Below are 22,257 nucleotides of genomic sequence, written 5' to 3'. Positions count from 1 at the left end.
TTGAAACGAACCTATCTCACTTGAATTGCCTCTCCATTTCATCGGTACTCAGGGATCATAGGCACTATATGCTGGCAATAGCAACACCAGCACCCTCTAGACTACTGTACCATTTCCAATGTGAGGGGAACATCATTACCATTTGCCCTCTGATGCCAGGAGGACCTGTGCTGCCTTGTGGTCCTGGAGAACCAAGAGGTCCTGGTGAGCCAGGTGGACCTGAAGTGCCTGGAGAACCCTAGAAGACATATAAATATGGTTGACAACATATACATAAGGAAGGACATGCCATCATCATATCACCACCTGGTTTTTGCAAGAGTAATAAAAAAAAAATGTTATTTAGGGGAATTGAATTTGATTCTAAATTATATACCGGAAACGTGGGAGATTACAAGAGGTCAAAAAAAATGGATGTACCGTGCCATATTAGAAGCAAAAAAAAAAACCTTGTTTTGATGAATTGGAAGAGCCGCAAAAAGATTCCATTGAGCACATGGATTGACAATATGGACAGACCAGCTACATACGAACGAATTGCATGTCGACGCAAATTAAGAATGGATAAATATGAAGAAATCTGGAAGGAATACTTAAGCGATAAGGCGGACAGTGGTGGGAAGTAGGGGGAGGAGAGGTGGGGAAATATTGTTAAAAAGGTGTAGTTATAGGTATATCAGGACTCAAATCTGAATTGTTAAATTGTGTTGTTAGTGTTATTGTGGTTTTTGTTGTATGTGTTTTTTGTGGTTGTTGTTTGTATTGAAAAAAATGATTAAATAAATTTAAAAAACAGCTAAAAAAATTAAGGAAAGACATGCCACCACCACCACCATCATCATATCACCACCTGGTTTTTGCCTGGTGCCTAAAGATATGGAATGAAGGCACCAGACAAAACTCCCTGGGGAGAGCATTCCAGAAACAGGGAGCCACTGCAGAGAAGGCCTGTTCTTGTGTTGCCACCCTCCAGACATCTCGTGGAGGAGGAACACAAAGAAGGGCCTCAGAAAATGATCTCAGAGTCCAGGTAGGTTCATATGAAGAGAGGCGGTCCTTGAGCTACTGAAGTCCTGAGCCATTTAAGGCTTTCTATGTCAAAAGCAGCACTTTGAATTGGGGCCCAGAAACTATTTGGTAGTTTATATGATCACTTACCGATGGCCCTTTAGTACCTGGGGAACCATCCGTACCGGGGGAGCCCTAAATGGAGAGTAAGATATATCATCGTTAGCAACAAGCTTCAGCATTCATTCACGCCTTCTTTGAAAAACAGGCAGCAAGAGGAAAATGTGCAGATCTTACGTAGCTTAAACAATGGAAATTTCAGTATTTCTCAGACTGAACACACCTCTGCAGCTGTAAATAAAATCAAAGGCAGTCAAGACTGATCTAATACTTTGTGGACATGTGTCATCTGTGTATCATAAGCAACTACCTTGGAGCCACACAAGACAGTGGTATGCGTTAGCTGCAATCACCTTGGGCAGATCCCCACCATACCTTCGAAGTGCAGCCATCTTGAGATATTTGCTGGTGCGAATTAAAAATATTTAATATCTTTTTCATATCCAAATTCATTTAATTTGCTCATTTAATTATCTACTTTAAATATACACTCTTATGAATCTGCAGGTTATTACAATAATCCTGCCAATGTTTTTATCTGTTTGCAATTTATCTGTAAATATTCAACAAACCATTTCCATTATTTTATATAAAAGAAGTCTGTTATCTCGATTTCTTATTCTTCCGGTAAGTTTTGCCATTTCCGCATATTTCATAAGCTTTTGTATCCATTCTTCCGTTACTGGGACTCCCCCTTCTTTCTATTACAGATTATTACTTCTCTAGTGACCCATTTACTATGCTAGGGGGGTCACCAACCTGGCTCCTGCAGATGCACATCTGCCTGCGGAGGACTTGCCCCACTCCTGTGCCACTGAAATTAGACTTGAGAGAAGTGTTCTACTGCAAGCAATCTAACAGGTTGTGGGCTTTGAATGGTGCCCATGATAGCTTCTCCTCTCTGCAAATGTGTTCATGGGCCGAGAAAGGTTGGCAACCCCTGAACTATGCATTCAATTATACATCAGGGAAATTGTGGCCTGGCTGTCGCTGTGGAAGAGTGTCTCGAATTGTAGCTCACATGCCTGAATATACTTCCACATGGATGCACACATACAAATCCCTTTACATCAAAATCAAGATGTCAAAAAGAAATGTTCTAAAATAGGGACATTCAGTGTGAGCCGCCACTTGCAATCCTGTAGTAGCAGAGATCAGACCGCCTCAACAAAAATTAGGACTCATGAAACGCTCAGGTTATGAAAAGTCTGATGAACTTACAGGAAGACCAAATGTTCCTGCAGGACCTGGCAGACCTGTTTCACCTCTTTGTCCCTGAGGACCTTCTGGACCACGCGCACCTGTTGGACCAGCTTCACCCTGGAAAAAAGGTGGGGGAGAAATGCATTGTTTCTGAATATTAACCACCACCATTAAGAGAAAGATGCTGGCAACGATTGACAGCTCTGGGATTAAACTGCAAAGAGGATATCACTGTAGCAGAGCAGCAGTCTGGTCTGCTCACACCTGCATCTGGTTGAAGTTCGTGTGGTGGGACACAGCCATGAAACCACTCTCCTGAAACTGGTGTTGTTAAGGTAAAGGGACCCCTGACCGTTAGGTCCAGTCGTGGCCGACTCTGGGGTTGCGACGATCATCTCGCTTTATTGGCCGAGGGAGCTGGCATACAGCTTCCGGGTCATGTGGCCTGCATGACTAAGCCACTTCTGGCGAACCAGAGCAGTGCATGGAAATGCCGTTTACCTTCCTCCCAGAGCGGTACCTATTTATCTACTTGCACTTTGACGTGCTTTCCAACTGCTAGGTTGGCAGGAGCAGGGACCGAGCAACGGGAGCTCACCCCGTCACGGGAATTCGAACTGCCGACCTCCTGATCGGCAAGTCCTAGGCTCTGTGGTTTAACCCACAGCACCACCCGCGTCCTCAGCTGGTGTGGTTACAGCCTGCCAGATGGGGATGGGGCAGGGCAGCAGTGAGTTCGAGGCCACAGGGACACACCCATGGAGCCAATTCCTTTTTAAAAAATCCAGTTTCCCCAACTTCCAATTTTCCATGTATAAGGAAGTGACACTTCCAAATAAAGATGCTGCAGAATCCATGCGATAGATGCACTACTAGTGGCCGATCACGTTCATAAAAATAATCTTCAAATCATGTTAAACGCTATAAACTTGCAGAAGACACATTGCATATGTTTGGTGTATCCCTTAATGCAATGTGAGATCATTCTATCAAATGTGAGAATCTTAGCCAACACTTCTTTAAACAAAAAAACAAAAAACCCCCAAAACCACATACTTGCTGCCTTTTGCCAAGTTCCTTCCCATGCCGACATTGTTTCGGTCTGTCCCTATTCCCTGCTCCCGCCCATCCATTAAAAGGATTATTACTTAATCCCTTAAATTACTGCATTGACTAATGATTGTTTAGTGAGAACTGCCAACTGTAAATACAGCGCAAAACATCTGCTAGGCTGATTAGTCCTTGCGCTGTTCTCTCCAAGGACATGGCTACCAGATGTTTGTGGTGATGAGATTTTAAGAACTTCGGGACAGAGAAAAAGTTCAGCAGCTCGACCTCCACCACTCCGCAGAGTGACTTCAGCAATGCTGAAGGAAGAGGGAAAAATACAGAAGGGTGCTAGGAAAGCAAAGAACTTTCTTCCCACTAAGAAGCCTTTACGGTCTAAGTAAGTATCTGTTAATCCCAGCTGGGGAAGGTGGCCAACCCTATTAGCATTGCCGGGTTTCACATTCCAGGACATGGGTGGCCAGGTGGAAAAAGAGGACAGGGCTTCTGAACCTTTAATAGTTCTGTAGAATAGGGAATTTGGGCAGGCAGAGCTCATGATGTCTTGATCAATCAAGGGTTGGCTCCACTGGTGCTTTTGCAACACACTAACCTCACTGCCGGGATGCGGGTGGCGCTGTGGGTTAAACCACAGATCCTAGGACTTGCCGATTGGAAGGTCGGCGGTTCAAATCCCCGCGACAGGGTGAGCTCCCATTGCTCAGGCCCTGCTCCTGCCAACCTAACAGTTCGAAAGCACGTCAAAGTGCAAGTAGATAAATAGGTACTGCTCCGGCGGGAAGGTAAATGGTGTTTCCGTGCGCTGCTCTGGTTCGCCAGAAGCAGCTTAGTCATGCTGGCCACATGACCCGGAAGCTGTACGCCGGCTCCCTAGGCCAGTAAAGTGAGATGAGCACCACAACCCCAGAGTCGGCCACGACTGGACCTAATGGTCAGGGGTCCCTTTACCTTTTTAACCTCACTGCTGCTTCACCCCTCCCAGCTCTGTGTCCCATATGCAGCAGTGGCACAGGTAGTCGGAGGCAGAGGCGTAGGAAGGGGAGTGCAGTGGGGGCGGACCACCCTGGGTGTCATTGCTGGGGGGGCTGACATTCGGTGTGCCATGCACCTGTGACTCCCAAGCCTACCCCGAGCAATCGGGGGAAGGGGGGAGCTGCGCGGCTTTGCTGGCGGCCATTGCCCCATGCTCCCAGGCTGCTGAAGGAGGCAGGCAGGGAGAAGATGGGAAGGAGGCAGGTGAGCAAACAAGCAGAGGGAGGAGGGAAGAAGAAAAGCAAAAGCTCCCTCAACTCAGGACCCAAATGCTGAAACGCACAGGGGGAGAGGTGGGTGTGAGAACAAAGTTAGGGGGAAAAGTTTTAAGCGCTTATGCTCACAATGTTAAGTAAATAAACCAGAAAATAACACTTGCAACTGTAAGTATATTATTTTTCCTTCTTTTAAAAAGTTCAATGTGGGGAGGTGACAAAAAAAAATCTGCACCAGGTACCACCTGACCTTGATACGCCCCTGGTTGGAGGTCTGCTGAGCACCACTGCCTTATTCCACTACCCACAACCGGTAGATCACTTGTGAATAGGACAGGGGCACAAAAGTAAAATGTCACTGCAAATGTGATGTCACCACAATCGATAAGCACTCGGAATTTCCATAGCAAGGAGAATTTCCCTTAGGTTCTCCTCTTGTGTCAAGGGCTCAGGTTGGGGCGATAAAAACAGTGGCCCCATTTCTAGGCCCCATCTAGTCTGCACAACACACATGCATACACCCACACATATAACGTGCTTCTTTAAGGGGAAACAGACGCGGAAATGAAATGAAAATTCAGAGTAACAAGTGCAAATGATGAAGCGTAAGACCCAACACAGACTAATTTGGTATATTTACATGCTTTTCCCCGTTAAAACTATTCAGAGCATACAATCCATTGGGAAAGTGCCCCCTCCCCTGGGCTAAATAACCTTTGAAATAGAAATACAGTGGTAGGCACTTTTCCCAGGACTCTTCCTCAAACCACTTGCTTGTGCCTTTAGGCTATAAAGAATGCCAACTTTCCTATAGACCCAACATTCTTAAGTACAAAGTTTAAAAGCACACTAGAAAAATAACCGTGAGAAAACTATAGCCTGCCAGTGAGGCCAAATAACAAAATGAAGTAATAAAAGAAAGAAACTAGATCCAGCATTATTAAAAACTAATACTATCCTAGTGTTAAAGATAGGGGCGTGTTTTCACTATTATAATTCTTTCATCTAAATGGACCTCTCCTGTAGGTGTGTTTTTTTTAAAAAAAAATTGTTGAGCATGAGAGAAGATGAGCTAACACCGACTTTGCATGAGAACAGGGCTGCTTTATGACACCATATAAATGAGGAAAACCTGGCTGTTTAGCTTTTTCTGCAGTTCATTATTCTGTGGCACAGGAAGAGCCCTGGATGCATTGCCAACTCCTGTTAAAATGAATTGCACTTCCAGCTGTTTCGGTTTCCTAAGGGATGCTGCAACCAGATCTATCCAGCTAAATAACACCACACTCACAACCTTAAAAAAGGGGGGAAAATATGCAATGCATATAGAAGCTTCGCTCAACAGCACACTTAAATCTCTTCTGTGACTTCGCTTCTTCATATTATTGTCGGATATGTTCATATGTATCACTTCAAACAGCCTGTGCCCATATTAACTTCGGCAGTAAAGCAGTTTTTGCTGTTCACACAGTCGCTTCAGCAAGGAGTTAATAAATTCAGGTTCTCTTTGTGTCCAGGCTAAGAAGGAAAGGAGAAGCTGATCCTTATTCCCATACATAGGCCTGGTTCACACCACTGCTTTAAGCTAAACCATGGCTTAGTGCTGGAGACTCCCAGAGAGGACGTTGCAGCTGTTTTGCTCCTCACTGGCCATCCTGCTGCAAAGCTGTGCATGGTTTGACTTAGCCATGGTTTGACTTAGCATGTCATCCAAACCCAGGTTCACGGTTCAGCTCTCCCAAACTACAAGCCATTAGCCTTAGGACACACCCGGCCATAATTCATGGTTAGTTTGGAGAAGGCTAAACCACGAGCTCGTGTTTGGATGACGCACTAAGACCAGGATCTAGCAACAAATGATGGATGAACTGATTGTTTCTACACCAAATAATCAAGCATGGCATGGTTGATTTTGAATCATTGGGGTTTACTCCTGAGTAAACTTTCTTAGAATTGGGGTGCCAGGAATATTTTATCTCCTTGTTCTGAAACAAAAATATGCATATTAGAAGATGCAGTACAGAAAAAGTGGAGAGATATTTCCCTAACAGAATCGAACCAAAACATGACTTACCTTCCTGCCAGGAATGCCTGGAAAACCTGGTGAACCAGCAATACCAAGGGGACCCTACAGCAAGGAGATAGTAAACATAATTGAGCACATGTTCTCCTTATCATCTCTAACAGACAGCATGATGGTAGGGAAAAACATACTTGGCATTTAAAAGTCAGCTTAAAGTGGTAACTTGCACCAAAATGATTAGCTAACCATGTGTACCGCCTTTTCTTCTGGGAAAGGCTGGTTTCCCAATGATTATTCAGATTTTCCCAGTGAATTTACAAGGTGATTGAACATGGCTGCTTGATCAACATGCAGCTTCCAACCCAAGCTCCACGAGGACATCTGCCCAATGTCAATAAATGTTCTTCACAAGAAACGAGCAATCCATGATAGATCTCTTAGGGCAGCAAACTACAACCAAGATATTTGAAAGTACTTTGTTGTTGTTTAGTCGTTTAGTCGTGTCCGACTCTTTGTGACCCCATGGACCAAAGCACGCCAGGCACTCCTGTCTTCCACTGCCTCCTGCAGTTTGGTCAAACTCATGCTGGTAGCTTCGAGAACACTGTCCAACCATCTCATTTTCTGTCGTCCCCTTCTCCTTGTGCTCTCCATCTTTCCCAACATCAGGGTCTTTTCCAGGGAGTCTTCTCTTCTCCTGAGGTGGCCAAAGTATTGGAGCCTCAGCTTCACAATCTGTCCTTCCAGTGAGCACTCAGGGCTGATTTCCTTCAGAATGGAGAGGTTTGATCTTCTTGCAGTCCATGGGACTCTCAAGAGTCTCCTCCAGCACCATGGACCCCATGGACCAAAGCACGCCAGGCACTCCTGTCTTCCACTGCCTCCCGCAGTTTGGTCAAACTCATGCTGGTAGCTTCGAGAACGCTATCCAACCATCTCATTTTCTCCTTGTGCTCTCCATCTTTCCCAACATCAGGGTCTTTTCCAGGGAGTCTTCTCTTCTCCTGAGGTGGCCAAAGTATTGGAGCCTCAGCTTCACAATCTGTCCTTCCAGTGAGCACTCAGGGCTGATTTCCTTCAGAATGGAGAGGTTTGATCTTCTTGCAGTCCATGGGACTCTCAAGGGTCTCCTCCAGCACCATAATTCAAAAGCATCAATTCTTCGGCGATCAGCCTTCTTTATGGTTCAGCTTTCACTTCCATACATCACTACTGGGGAAACCATAGCTTTTACTATACGGACCTTTGTTGGCAAGGTGAGGTCTCTACACTGAAAGTACTAGGCGAGTCCTTTTCAGAATTCAGTTCAATGAATATTCACTTTCTGTGGAGAAAATGAATTATGAATGGGAGACATATTGACATTAAATATGTCTACGCCAGGCAAAATCTAAAAATCTAAATAGGGCAACACCTTTTATTAACAGCAAACAAAAAATTTCAAAGAAGTGAGGAAGTTTTTTTAGTCATCAGAGCTCTCCATTGAGTTGGATGCCAACGAAACAAAATGTGTGTGAATGTGTGGAGGGAATGTTACAGCCATTTATTGCAGCTGGTGTCCGATTGGAATTAGGCCCTCAGCTGCTATGCATGCAGCATTAGTAAACCAGGGATCTTTGGCCTAAGCAGCTGCTGCCTTGGGTGTGTTGACACTGTACATGTAATGGATGAGAGCTCACACTCCTTGTATAGACACCAGCAGCCTGGGACACTGCGTGAGTCATTTTTTCTTACACCTCTGCCATCATGTTCTAACAGAGTCTTATTGTCGTAGCTTCACATGTTGAGAAAATTAAGCGCAGGTCAGTCCTGGGATTGGTATTCGATCTGTCAAATCTTCAAAGCTGAAAGCTTGTTCCATAAATATGCAATCCGATATTGGGAGAAACTGGTTTACTGTGATCCAGAAATACTTGGCTGAAACGAACAATGTGGGCTGAGCCGTGGTGAATTTTGCAACAGATAAATGTTAGTACAAAACTCAAAAGAAAATGATAAAATGATCAGCTTTGTTGGGAAGGTGAGCCAAGTTTCATGTTCAAGGTCTGTAAGGCACATGGAATCATTCCATCAAAATAAAACATCAGCAAAAGCATGATGTTCTGCAGAATGAACTTTGTTGTTGTTGTTTAGTCGTTTAGTCAGGTCCGACTCTTCGTGACCCCATGGACCAGAGCACGCCAGGCCCTCCTGTCTTCCACTGCCTCCCGCAGTTTGATCAGACTCATGTTTGTAGCTTCGAAGACACTATCCAACCATCTCATCCTCTGTCGTCCCCTTCTCCTTGTGCCCTCCATCTTTCCCAACATCAGGGTCTTTTCCAGGGAGTCTTCTCTTCTTATGAGGTGGCCAAAGTATTGGAGTCTCAGCTTCAGGATCTGTCCTTCCAGTGAGCACTCAGGGCTGATTTCCTTCAGAATGGATAGGTTTGATCTTCTTGCAGTCCATGGGACTCTCAAGAGTCTCTTCCAGCACCATAATTCAAAAGCAGAATGAACTATCATGGATCAAATGTCATAGGACTTCACATCTCCTCAGTTTAGAATGAAATCCATTTTCATATTCATCAGCAGTATCAAGTGTCACCCCTGCAGGTGTGAACTGCTGCCCAGCTCTCCTAATTTTAGTATAGTCCACCCAGAAAATAATATACTGAGACAACAGCAGTGTCTATGCTTGCTATTCTTGCAGAAAAGTTATTTTCCATCCTCTTAGGGATACTTGGATATTTCCCTGTCATGTTCTTCCACAGAATTAACCAATATTTTCTGGCTTGATATATAGTGGGGAAAATGCTAAGGGCTTCTGTAGTGCTTTTTGTTTCTTTGGCTACGCTGAAGAGATAGATTGTCTAGACAAGCTCTGGGTAGCAGCACACAGCGGCCATAAACATTTACCACCACTTCAAAATGTTCACTGCTCCCCGGTGATTTCCTTTACTTTCCTTTTTGCTGGCTTGGCACCTTCTGGAAGAACAAGAGGCACTCACACTGTGAAATAATGCCTTGTTATAAAAGACGCTTCTCCTGGCAATCTCAGTAAGAAGTATGATTTGTTCCAGAAATTAATTCATGATGAGAGCATCATTTGCCATGAAGCCTTGTACTGAATTTTCTTAAAGCATCACTACAACAGCTCAACATGCATCTAGATAAACAGTGAACCCAGTTCCCCAAATGTCAGCCCTTACATACAAATGAGGAAGGCATCAGCAGGGTTGGGGAAAACTCAAGGTTTGTGGAAGCACAAAAATAAACACCCAAAAAGAGAAAATCCTGAAACTCAATGGGATCTGAGCAGGTTCAGTAGCCACAAAAGGCTGGCTGAAATATAACATGTACTTGTCAAAACTCAGACTGTGTATACACTATGCCTTTAAAGCACAACCACACATACACACCGCAAAGGATTCTGGGCACTGTAGTTTGTTAAGGGTTGCTGGGAAATGTAACTCTGTGAGAGGTAAACTACAGTGCCCAGAATTCTTGGGGGGGGGGGGGAGTGCTTCAAATGTGCTTTCTAAGTACAGCAGCACTCCCAGTTAGCTGCTGCAACATTATTATCAGAATTGGCTCTAGCCATTTTGGACTGGAAACAAATTGGACAGGCCATTTTGAATCTATGCATTGACAAGAAGGCCGCTCCGCTTGCCAGCGGGGAGGTGTTATGCACTGGCCACGGGCTCTTCTCATGCACAGCAGGGGCATAGCAATGCCCCTGGGTCAGAGGGGATTCCTGGCCACGTCATGCACCTGCCCGACCAATCCGGTCAGCCAGGGGGCATGGCTGATGTGGCCAGAATTGCCCTCTTGGTTTCCTGCTTCACATATCTCCCACCCTCTTTTCAGGCGTTCCTCTTATTGGCCTTGCTATGGATCTTGGTTGGTCACCTGTTGAGGGGGCCTGGTAAGAATTTTTCCACTTGGCATATTGGCACCAGCCACTTGGTTTTCACCTACCTAGTAGCAATCGTCACAACTTTGTAAGGTTTGGCGGTTAGGCATTGGTAAAACCTGGTTCTGGGGAGGGGAGGTGTGGCCATCACCTGCCCCTCCATTTTAAGGGCATTCCGTTAAAGGGATCCAGGGGTGTGGATCTCGTCCGAAGCCCAGATAGGGGCTAGGGCCATTGCCATGACCCCATCAGGGACCCTGGGGGAGCTCTCAGTTGATATACATCAAAAGGCTCCCCCTACTGGTGGTTGACCCTTACAAGACTACCTGTATAGCGGGCAGGAGTCAGATATAGTCAATTCAATTCCAATGCCTAAGCCAATACCACTCACATTCTGTAACCAATAAAGTTGTGGCCTTAATTCGCCCATTAACCTAAAATACTGTGCCCATGTGTTTTATTATTCAACAAATGTGGGAGCTTGGGGCCTTGACGTGCAATAATTGCTTGCCACTTCCATGATGAGCCCTTTGTTGCACTATGGGTTTATGGGAAGGCTCCATTTTTATCAAATCAGATTGTATTAGAATGAATGATAAATACTTTTTGGTCTTCTATCCAGAAACTGAATCAGAATCGTGGACCTTAACTTGTGGTGATCAAACCTGGTAGCAAGTGGGGCGCAAGCCAAGCACCAAGTAAAGATAATGCCATTCTACTGAACAAGAAAGCACATAATAATAATAATAATAATAATAATAATAATAATAATAATAATTTATTATTTGTACCCCGCCCATCTGGCTGGGTTTCCCCAGCCACTCTGGGCAGCTTCCAACAAAGATGAAAAATACACTAAAATGTCACATATGAAAAACTTCCCTGAACAGGGCTGCCTTCAGATGTCTTCTGAATGTCAGGTAGTTGTTTATCGCTTTGACATCTGATGGGAGGCGTTCCACAGGGCGGGCGCCACTACAGAGAAGGCCCTCTGCCTGGTTCCCTGTAACTTGGCCTCTCGCAGTGAGGGAACCGCCAGAAGGCCCTCGGAGCTGGACCTCAGTGTCCGGGCAGAACGATGGGGGTGGAGACGCTCCTTCAGATATATGTGGTCATGTGCCCTAATGTTGCATTGCCTGATAAGAAGCAGGCAGGAGAACAGTTCTGGAGAGGCAGGGGCAAGTGCAGGTCTACCTGACCCTACATCATTCCCCACCCTATGGGCCTGTGCACTCATGTCAAGGCACACCAAAAAACAGCTGCTGTCTGTAACGCTCAGGCCTTAGCTGGAAGCTAATTTTCCAGAACACATTGTGAAATAGGTTGACAGTGAACAGTGGTGTGCTCCAAATGAGTCATGTTCTTTTCTCATTTGAATGAAATGGGACCAGATTGAAAACAACTTGGGCGGAGTGGGGGGCAAAGAAAGATGGATAAGACGTGCGGCTTACCATTGGCCCCGGCTTCCCTGGCATACCATGAGAACCACGAGCCCCCTAAGTAGAAAACAAAAACAGGAAAAATGAAAGTTAGGAAAGCTTGGGAGAAACCTAAGAGGAATATGATGGTGGCTCAAGGACAAAGGCCATAACAGCAGGTATAGGGCAATAGGAGGAAATAAGAGTGGGGGCAATTCCAATGTATCCTTTTCACACACACACACACCTTTAATTTTTTTCACTTATGGGAGTCCACCTATTCAGCCAAACTAATATATTGTGGTCACCACCAGGACCATAGATGCCAACTCTATGGGACATGGCTGACCCACACACACACACACCTTGAGGAGCTGGGGCTCATTGGACCTCACTGCAGAGCACCCCGTTGGGATCTGTTATTCCATTAAAAATAACTACTTACTGGAACTCCCTGTGGTCCAATTCGTCCTCGTTCTCCTGCCATTCCTCGAGGACCCTGCAACCAGCAAAAGAGGGAGTGAAAAAAACATTCTAGCGAGCCAAAGTTAAGTGGAGATCACCTTCTATTTACAACTTCACCGCAAACAGTATGCAATCATGTTCTACAACAGTAGTCGCAGGTGAAACAACCTACGTGATATACATTTTTTTTTCTGGATCACGTGCTGTCTGTTTTACTCTATTTTATGACTTCATGTGTATTATCTGCTTAAGGTTTTAAGGCACAACAACAGAAACAGCATTAAAATATTAAACAACAGAAAGCCATAAGAGTGTACTCTTTGTACAGAATCTAGCAGGTAACATTACAGATCCATTCCTAGGCAGGATATATTAGGTTTCCAAGGTCAGGCAAGACAATCCCGTTCACCTAGCTATAATAATGGGTTTATTAATGACTACAATAATGAAAACGAACCTCTAAGGTAGACATACAGAAAGGGTTGTTGCATCCCTCCCCTGTTTAAGTAAGGAAGAGAATAATCACTCCCAAAAGATATTGAAGCCTACAATCCTAACCGCATTTTCCTTGGAGTAAGCCCCAGTGAATTCAATAGGATTTGCTTCTGAGTAGACGTGGTTTGGCTTGCAGCCTTCATGCCTAAGATATGAAGTGGCTTTGATCTGAGATGGAATTCTACTAAGACCTTCCACACCTTATTGTCCTACACTCTGACTGTTGGAGGTTTTCTTCACCTCCACCTGGTAGCCACTTTATCAGTCTGAAAGTGATAATATTTACTCACTAAGATAACTTCCCTTTCTTTTGGCTTCAGGCATCCCCACTGGCATCATGGCTAGAAATATCAGTCTGGATGTGCTTACATGCTTGAATAAGAGTTACTGATATGAGCAAGTTTTGCTGAGTAATGTAAATTGTCAGGCTTCAGGGAATCAGCTTCCTCCCCCCGTGACAGCAGACAAGCAGAACTAAGGAAAAGGAGTCTTCTTACCAGTTAGAAACTTTAATAATCGCAGCGAGAGATCAAAGAACCCATCTCCTAAAATGGCGGTGCTCCCAATTAAGTATCCCACTCCCTTACGTCCCTATTAATCTACGTCACTCCTATGTCTTGTAATCTGAGTTTGTACCCTCTGTGCTTTGTGTGCTTTCTTTTCTGCCACTTTCTGAGCTCTTCTTAACCTTGGGGAGAGCAGAGGAATGCTTTCCAGAGACAGTGAATCTGTTAACTCTCTCTCCCCCAGTGTTTCTTCTCCTAGCTGTTCCCCATCCAGTATTTCCCAGCTTCTGCCTTCTGAACTATGTCCCTCTGCAAACCACTGTTCCAAATCTATACTGTCCTCCTGCTCCTGGGAAGATTCAGGATCCAGATCAGGAGCAGGGGGAGGCTCCCACCATTCCTCCTCAGTGCAGCCCTCCTCAACGTGGCCCCTGACATAAATACAGTTGGGGAACCTCTGGTCCTCCAGATGTTACTGTGCTGCTAAGTGCACAACAGAGAACGACAATGCCTCTGAATTTTTATCCATGGAAGGGCGTGGGACGAGGAGACCCAGTCCCACCCAATCTATCCCCAGTGTGTTCAGCTGACACACAATTCTCCCCACAACTGAGGACATTAACACATCACTCCTAAACATATTTACTAAAGGGGGAGAGAGAGATTGAACTCATTTTAGTAAACATGCATAAGAACTGCAGAGTCAAACAACATTAGACGAGATTGATCAAAGTAATTAACGTTATTTCTTCAGCACATGGACTGGATCCATGCTTGCCACGATATCGCAACAGTAAAGCATTCAGGGTGGCAGGAGAAACAGGAACCATAAATAATACAAATGACACTCACCATAGGGCCTGGTGGACCCATCTGACCCGATGGACCAAGTTCCCCCTATAAATTCACAGAAAACACAAATGCAAAAGTTAGGAATATTTAAATTGCCTCGGATGATAACCTCATCATGCCATTTTGTACTATGTTATGCATAAATGCAGCACTGTTACTTATCGGTAGACCTTGGTTTATATACTACCAGAAGCATACTCATCTTTAAACACCCTGAGAGCATAATTTTGCTTCTCTGAAGCATGCATTTGCTTTGTCCCTTAAACCTCTACTGTTGAGAGGAAAACCACTGTCTCATGCAGCTGTCCCCCTAACACTGGCAGCAAATGAAGAAAGCAATTTGCATTCCAAGTACCATAAAGCTACAGTAGTGGATTCTGCAACATGGGTCCAAATGAGGCATTTGGTTTCAGAATCCCTGTGCTGGAAGCCTTTTTGGGAGAGTTGGGCCAGATCTACCCATTGGAAGATGCTAAAGAAAACCTCCCTCATGAGTCAAGGAGAGTCTTCTGGTACTGATAAAGAAGTAATGAGTAACTCATTACATCAGAGAACTGTATCTTACACTATATTTTGCTTTGTTTTTCTTCAGGTGTGTAATTTCAAGGGGAAAGGGGAAACCAAAGATTAAGGATGGCCTACACTTCACAATCGCCAGAGGAGAGCCACTTGATGCCACTCCATATGGGCCCCACGAAACATAGGTAGAGCGGTTTATACTCTGAATTGCCCCCCAATGGCTGAAGAGCTTCAGCACTACTGCCAGCTTTGTTTGTAGGTGGCATGGAAATGTGTCACAGGATGGAGCAATTCACACAGTTGCTCTATGCATTATGGTGCGGAAGGCAACCATTGCAAGAAGCTTCCGCTGCCACCAAATGCAACATGGCTTCCTCTAATGAGGCTCATTAATCAAAATCCTGCCCCTAGTTATCCTATGCATGAGATTTGATCATTTCAAATTCCTGACAACAGAAACAAGCCATTCGCTGTAAAACCAAAAACAAACCATTACCTTAGATCCAGTGGCTCCCATTTCACCCTTAGGGCCTTCGAGTCCTTTATGTCCCTATGACATATATACAAGAATATTTAATTTTTAATACTCAAAGAAGAATAGTTCAACATACACACACACACATTATGTGCCTGGTTGACCACAGGGCAGGGAGACACAGGAGGCATGGAATGCAGTTAGCTTTATTCAACAGAAAATAACAACACGGTAGAGTCCTCTGGTTTGCCTTAATCCAGCAGAGACATTGCTGAAACTGACTACCAGCTCTGCCCTTCTCCCTACAGCCTTTTACTCTGGATCCCTCCTAAGGAGACAAAGGCTACAGTGATGGGATGGGCTTCTGCTTTGGGCCTCTCTGGTCCATTGCTCAGCCATGTGCAGTACTCTCCTTGAGCAGGGTATCAGATGGGGAGAAGGGCCAGCAGGACTGGGACTGTCCTGCTGTTGGGTAGCAAGGGCAACTCTGAATCTGTCTTCTCTGTCTGAATCTGCGCTCACACTGTGACTTTCAACCTCCAGCCCTATCCTGGAAGGGCCTACTTCTTCTGACACCCCCCCCCCCCCGATCGCTCAAACCCCTTGCTTCTAGAACCTCCCAGCTTGTCCCTGCTCTTCAGTGTCCCACCACCAGGATTGGGGATCTAAGTCATCATCTTCTGTCTTCTCCTTGGTGGGCTCTTGGATGGGCGGCTACCACCACTCTTCCTTATCCAGCCGGTCCCTGGTACTAAAATTGAACAGGAAAGCAGACGTGGTCACACTTACCCTATGGCCCTTTAAACCTGGAAGGCCAGGAGCACCAGGAAAACCGCGAGCACCCTGAAACAAAGAGAAACAACTCATAGTTACATAGGTGGTGTATATACTAAGTCAGACCATTGGTCCATGTAGATCGGTATTGTTTGCTCTGATTGGTTAGCAGCTCTCTAGGGTTTCTTGACAGCAGTTTTGCCCAGCACTACTTGGGACCATTCTACATGCAAAGGATGTGTTCCACCATGGAGCTATGGCCCAAAAGATGTATCCCGTTTATCCTCACAATGAGCATGTGAGGCTGGTTAGGTTGAGAGACAGTGAGCACTCCATGATCTTAGCAGGGATTTGAACCCTGGCCTCCTAGGCCCTAGTCTACACATCTACGTTCACACAACATGCAAGCCTGATGTAGGGAAGGGGTGAGCAGACTTCAGGCTCTTCCGAGAACTACTGTGCTTTTCAGTAAAACCCACCAACCATCACCAGATTCAAAAGACATAGGAGTTAGAATTTGAGAACAGAGTGCCTCTGAGCATACTGTGAGCCTAGGTATTTGTTTTCAGTAGCAAAACTAAGCTGAACTCACAGTCCTTTGACACAAAAGTGCACCTGATTAGCTGTCTTCGCTTCAGCAGCCTAATTTAGGTGAGGGAAGTCATTTTGTGGTTGTTAAACAATTGGGAGTCATGAAACCTTTGCCAATCTACTGCAAATCAATAGTTTTGGCATCTTCCTACTTCCTACTGACTTGTAAAAAATTTAGGCCAAGGAGGTTCAGGCAGGGCCACCCCCTGAATTAGTTGGAAGGAATAAGGCTGGCAGGTGGGGGCTTCTTGAGGGTAGACCAAGTTTACTCGGGCTGTGTCTTATTTGCTCTAGCCGCCGCTGAGGTTCAGAGTCCTTTTACATGCATGGAAACAAAACAGCTAGAAAGCTTACTGAATTATTTTACACAAGAGAGGAAGACTTTTCATTACCAAAATGAAAGAAGTATATGACTATTCTTTAATTAAACAAATCTAGTGGGAAATCATTTTGAGGACTACAGACCCAAAAGCAATTTTTTCTTTTACATGACAGCTATTAAACCTCTGTCCTGACTCAGCTGTTTTGCACCAAAAAAGACACCGTTGAAGAAGCGAAGATGCCCCTCCATGCTTCTTCCATCTAACTTGTTGTGTCATCTACTGAACAATTTTTTATTATTCATTAAATGATCATAGATCTAAAAATGCATTTATTTTGATATGCTTTTACCGATAATAAATATATGGTTGTTGTTTCCTTTATTGATGGTTTTATGGCATATTTTCATTTCTTTAAAATAAATTATGATGTAGCTCAACAGCGCCACCTAGAGTGTGTGGAATTTCACACCCTCACAGTGAATCCTGAATAGATGGCCATCCACTGTTTTATTCTTGAACACACATCAAGTTAAGCTTTTTTCCACAAAGGCTGGCTTTAGACATTCAAGTGCAATGTCATTAAGAAGGTAGTAAAAGGTAAAGGGACCACTGACCATTAGGTCCAGTCGTGGCCGACTCTGGGGTTGCGGTGCTCATCTTGCTTTATTGGCCGAGGGAGCCGGCGTACAGCTTCCGGGTCATGTGGCCAGCATGACTAAGCCGCTTCTGGCGAACCAGAGCAGCGCACGGAAACACCGTTTACCTTCCCGCTGGAGCGGTACCTATTTATCTACTTGCACTTTGAAGTGCTTTCAAAATGCTAGGTTGGCAGGAGCAGGGTCCGAGCAATGGGAGCTCACCCCGTCATGGGGATTCAAACTGCCGACCTTCCGATCAGCAAGTCCTAGGCTCTGTGGTTTAACCCACAGCGCCACCTGTGTCCCAAGAAGGTAGACCTACTCTCTACTCTGATTGAGCACAGAGACTATTGACATCAGAGATGAAGTGTATCTCACGAATGGGGCAAACAACCACCCATTACCATTAAGGAGCTGGCATGAACTGGTCTCAGGTTCTTGTAAATATGTGAAGCTTCACCCCGTCTTTGCCTCCTGGAACCAACCAGCAAGGTGGTCTCTCTCAAAACCTCTCTTCTGCAAAGAACTTTACATATGCTCCAAAATCCAAGATGCTGCTCTAGCAGGTAGGTAAAGGTAAAGGGTAAAGGACCCCTGGATGGTTAAGTCCAGTCAAATTTGACTATGGGGTGTGGTGCTCATCTCACTTCAGGCCGAGGGAGACGGCGTTTGTCCACAGACAATTTTTCCAGGTCATGTGGCCAGCATGACTAAACCGCTTCTGGCACATCAGGACACCATGACAGAAGCCAGAGTGCACTGAAAACACCATTCACCTTCCTGCCACAGTGGTACCTATTTATCTACTTGCATTGGTATGCTTTTGAACTGCTAGGTTGGCAGGAGCTGGGACAGAGCAACAGGAGCTCACACAGTCATGGGGATTTGAACCGCTAACCTTCTGATTGGCAAGCCCAAGAGGCTCAGTGTTTAGACCACAGCACCACCCGTGTCCCTACTCAAGCAAGTAACACATTACTAGCTACATTAGACTGATTTCACTGGTTTTATTTACAAGCCTGTGGCTGTAATTTTTGCCTGCCTCCTTTCCTTCTCTTTTCAAATGATTTTTTTTTTATTTTATGCTTTTGGGTCATTTCACCTGTTCTAAGGACAGCATAATTAGGGAGCCGGTATTCTGCAGTTATTTCACAAGATCTGGAGAAATTTATCTCAGCTTCACCTATAAAAACATAGGTATGAAAACATACAAAGTTAGACCTTTGGGCCATCTGGTTCAGTATTGTCTACACTGTCTGCTGGCAGCTTTTCAGAATTTCAGGCAGGGTGTCTCTCCCAGCCCTACCTAGGCACATTGGGCATTAAACCTGAGACCTTTTTGAGGTAAAGCAGGTATTCTACTGCTGAGCCAAAGCCGCTCACTGACCTATTTCGCAGTGTTGCTTATGAGAAGAAATAAGGAAGCCTGAGCTTTTTCAGTCTTCCCTGCACAGGCTGCATATAAAATAAAATAAAATAAAATAAAATAAAATAAAATAAAATAAAATAAAATAAAATAAAATAAAATAAAATAAATAATCTCCCTCCATTTAATCTGCCTTACTTTAATTTGATTTATTGTTGTATGACAAATGAGCTGAAAATTGCAAAGTGCTGAAATGCTACCCTAACGTTGAATATTACGTCTACAATTAAACTCATTAATTGCTTCAGTGGGTAGCAGATGACTTTATGCCTTGGGAGGGGAGTCTGTGCAGGCAATATGGTCCAAAGAGGAGTCAAAGTTTAGAGGCAGCTGACACATTTATAGAAATTATGACTGCAATGCACGCTTGAACTTTATCGTAGTAGAGAAACTAAGTTTAGGTTAGGACGTAATGCAGAAATAACTTTTCATTGTTTATGAGGGTTTTTAAAAAATGAAACACTTCCAAGTGAAACATAAGTGATGGTCTAAGGGAAAAGAAAAGAAAATCGCAGGGAGTAAAGTAACTGCACAGCTGATGAAAAGCAGTGCTCTACAATGTCCTGTGATTGCCTATTGGTTTCCCGCAGAGTTGAACTCATTGCTTTCAACGGTGTGGGGAGCAGGTTTCTTCTTAAGAGGTGTCCTCTCCCCCTATGCAATAGTGGCCAAAAAAAAAAAAAAAAATCTACAGAATCGCTCTGTAGATCGAGAGCCAGTGTGGTGTAGTGGTTAAGAGCGGTAGTCTCATAATCTGGGGAACCGGGTTCGCATCTCCACTCCTCCACATGCAGCTGCTGGGTGACCTTGGGCTAGTCACACTTCTCTGAAGTCTCTCAGCCTCACTCACCTCACAGAGTGTTTGTTGTGGGGGAGGAAGATAAAGGAGAATGTTAGCCGCTTTGAGACTCCTTAAAGGAAGTGAAAGGCGGGATATCAAATCCAAACTCTTCTTCTTCTTCTTCTTCACTCACACAGAAATGGCATGACTTCAAAAGGCGCTTAGCTTTTTCTGTTCACTTCTCCCCTGAGGAGAACATACAACTTGGCCATTTTTACAGATGGTTGGTGCAGATTTGGATATGTTATCAGTCATTATGCTCTTCAAAAGAGTAAGTCCTTTTTATGCAGTTCCTATTGATTTGCTCTGGTGGTGGTGGATATATATTATATATTATACACACACACATATTTAGTGTGTGTGTGTAAATATATATATCTGGTTGAGTGTTGTTTTAGGAAGGCTTAGTATACAATTGCCAGGAAGGCTTTTCATATATAATTTCCATGGTAATTCAAAAACATGTTTGGAATCTTCAGTGTTTCCCATAATGTAAAGTGGTGTGTAGGGTTTTGCTAAGCTTATATGTCAAGCCAAACAAAACATGGTGTAAGTCTACTAGGAGTCTACTATCCTGGGAGTTTAGGCACCAGGACTTTCTATGAATAAATGCTCATGAACATACTGGAGACCCTGGAAATCCAACTTCTCCGGGTTGTCCTGATCTGCCAGCTTCACCCTAAGAAGAGCAAACAGATAAAAAAAAACTTCAGATTTATTTTGCAATCCATCAGTAACGTTCACACATACAAATCATCTATATATGCGAATAAGGGAGTTTATATAATTCAATGTGGCATTGTTAAATATCTATATCTGAATCTTTCTTTCTTTCCCCAAAACATTTTTCAAGTTTTCTTTTTTGCTGACCAATATGTGCATGTCAGCTTAACGTAGCACAACGTTTTGGGTGACAAGGCAAACAGAAGACACATAACAACCACCTCATTAGCCCTTTCTTATGCCACTCAAGGGGCCTAAATAAATATTAGTAGTGAACTGATTAGCAGTCATGAAGTGGATTTGGTTTGGTTTTTTAAACCAACACCAGGGTGCTGAGGGGGTGGGGATTGTCATTAGCCTTCCTTCCCCAGCCTGGGTTAAAAACACCTTTCTCTGCACTATGATTAGCATTTCAGGGGGGAAACTCTCATTGACCTGTATAAACTGAGCACTGCAACATTCCTTTCAGTCTGTCATGCTGCAAACAGAAGGTGTCTCTCAAGTTTCTGCTTGCAGCTGGATAGAAACCTTTATTACAGGCATGGAGAAACTCCCATGTGCAGGTCAGTCTTAGTCTGCCAGGGGGGTCCAGTTTTGGCTGTAATGCCATTTTGCCCAAACCACGCCTACCTGCCAATCAGCTGGTGCAGGGGGGCAGAAAGAAAGAATCCTGGTTTTTTTTGCATACATCGGCTGCAAGAGCGAGTTCTTCCTTGAGCATGCAAAGCATGCAAAATACAGGCTTCTTTCTCCTCCTTCTCTCAACTTTTGGGAAGGGCAGATTTCGGGCAGTGCAAGCAGTGTGGTTGTACTGGGTATGCAGCCAAGGAGAGTGGCATCTCAGAACCCATTAAGTGCTTTGTTTGGCTTCAGGGGGGAGGCGTGAGGACTCTGACAGGGTCCTAGTATCCTCCTGCCTCCTTCCCAAAGCTGGGCAAGCGCTTTGGGAAGGAGAAGGAAGGGCTCTAGGGCCCTGCCAGAGCCTCACGCCTCCTTCCCAAAGCCCAGCTTAAGCCAGCACCGCAAATGGCCTTGCACAGGGCAGCATAGTACTAAGGACCACCCCTGTTTGGGGTGGAGAGAAGGGAGGAAATGGCAGCCCTGTGCTTGGTGCTTCCTGAATCATTGAGCATAGGGCTGGCACCGCCCCTTGCACCAGTTCCCAAGTGCCCAACAGCCAGCTGGCTGTAAGGTGCTTGAGAACCCAATGTAAGTGGGGCAATCCATCTGCCAATCATGTGGTGTCATAATGATGTCATATGATTGAGAGGCGGATTGCCCCACTCACCTGCAGGATGGAGTCAAATCTCTGTTGGAATCCATGTTCTGGCAGATTAATGCAAGCTGTTGCCCTATGTAACAGTTGGTGATGGTAAGGGATGGTTGGAAAATGCAAATAAATTGGTCTTGAAACTGAGTCTCCATAGCGGGCTGTAACAACAGTGACTCTGCACTCATACGCCCAGTTTTATCAACCCCATCTATTTATAGAAGCCCCTGAGCCATTGCCCTCTACTGAGGAGGGTTTTCAAATTCTCGGGACCAGCAAGGAGGTGTCAGCGGGTAGCGGGCATCAGCACAAATTGGGAGCCATACATCACGCAAGTGGAAGTGCTTTCTGCTAGCAAAAAGGAATCTTTGGAGATGT

General features: G+C 44.7%; 1 protein-coding gene across 1 annotated transcript in view; it reads right to left on the bottom strand.

The window, feature by feature from the left end:
• COL5A2 (collagen type V alpha 2 chain) overlaps positions 1-22,257 on the bottom strand; it is a 208,781-nt gene that overhangs the window by 48,607 nt on the left and 137,917 nt on the right. The window contains exons 16-25 of the mRNA XM_083405532.1: positions 20,512-20,565; positions 16,083-16,136; positions 15,315-15,368; positions 14,300-14,344; positions 12,427-12,480; positions 12,015-12,059; positions 6,721-6,774; positions 2,350-2,448; positions 1,159-1,203; positions 140-238 (exon numbers count right to left, since the gene is read on the bottom strand). Coding sequence (XP_083261658.1) covers positions 140-238; positions 1,159-1,203; positions 2,350-2,448; positions 6,721-6,774; positions 12,015-12,059; positions 12,427-12,480; positions 14,300-14,344; positions 15,315-15,368; positions 16,083-16,136; positions 20,512-20,565 — 603 coding nt within the window. The remainder of the gene's footprint in view (positions 1-139; positions 239-1,158; positions 1,204-2,349; positions 2,449-6,720; positions 6,775-12,014; positions 12,060-12,426; positions 12,481-14,299; positions 14,345-15,314; positions 15,369-16,082; positions 16,137-20,511; positions 20,566-22,257) is intronic.

The sequence above is a fragment of the Podarcis tiliguerta genome (assembly GCF_965153285.1).
Source record: "Podarcis tiliguerta genome assembly, chromosome: 1".
NCBI lineage: Eukaryota > Metazoa > Chordata > Lepidosauria > Squamata > Lacertidae > Podarcis > Podarcis tiliguerta.
Note: the sequence above shows the minus strand (reverse complement) of the source record. Positions and strands in the feature narration are given on the sequence as shown.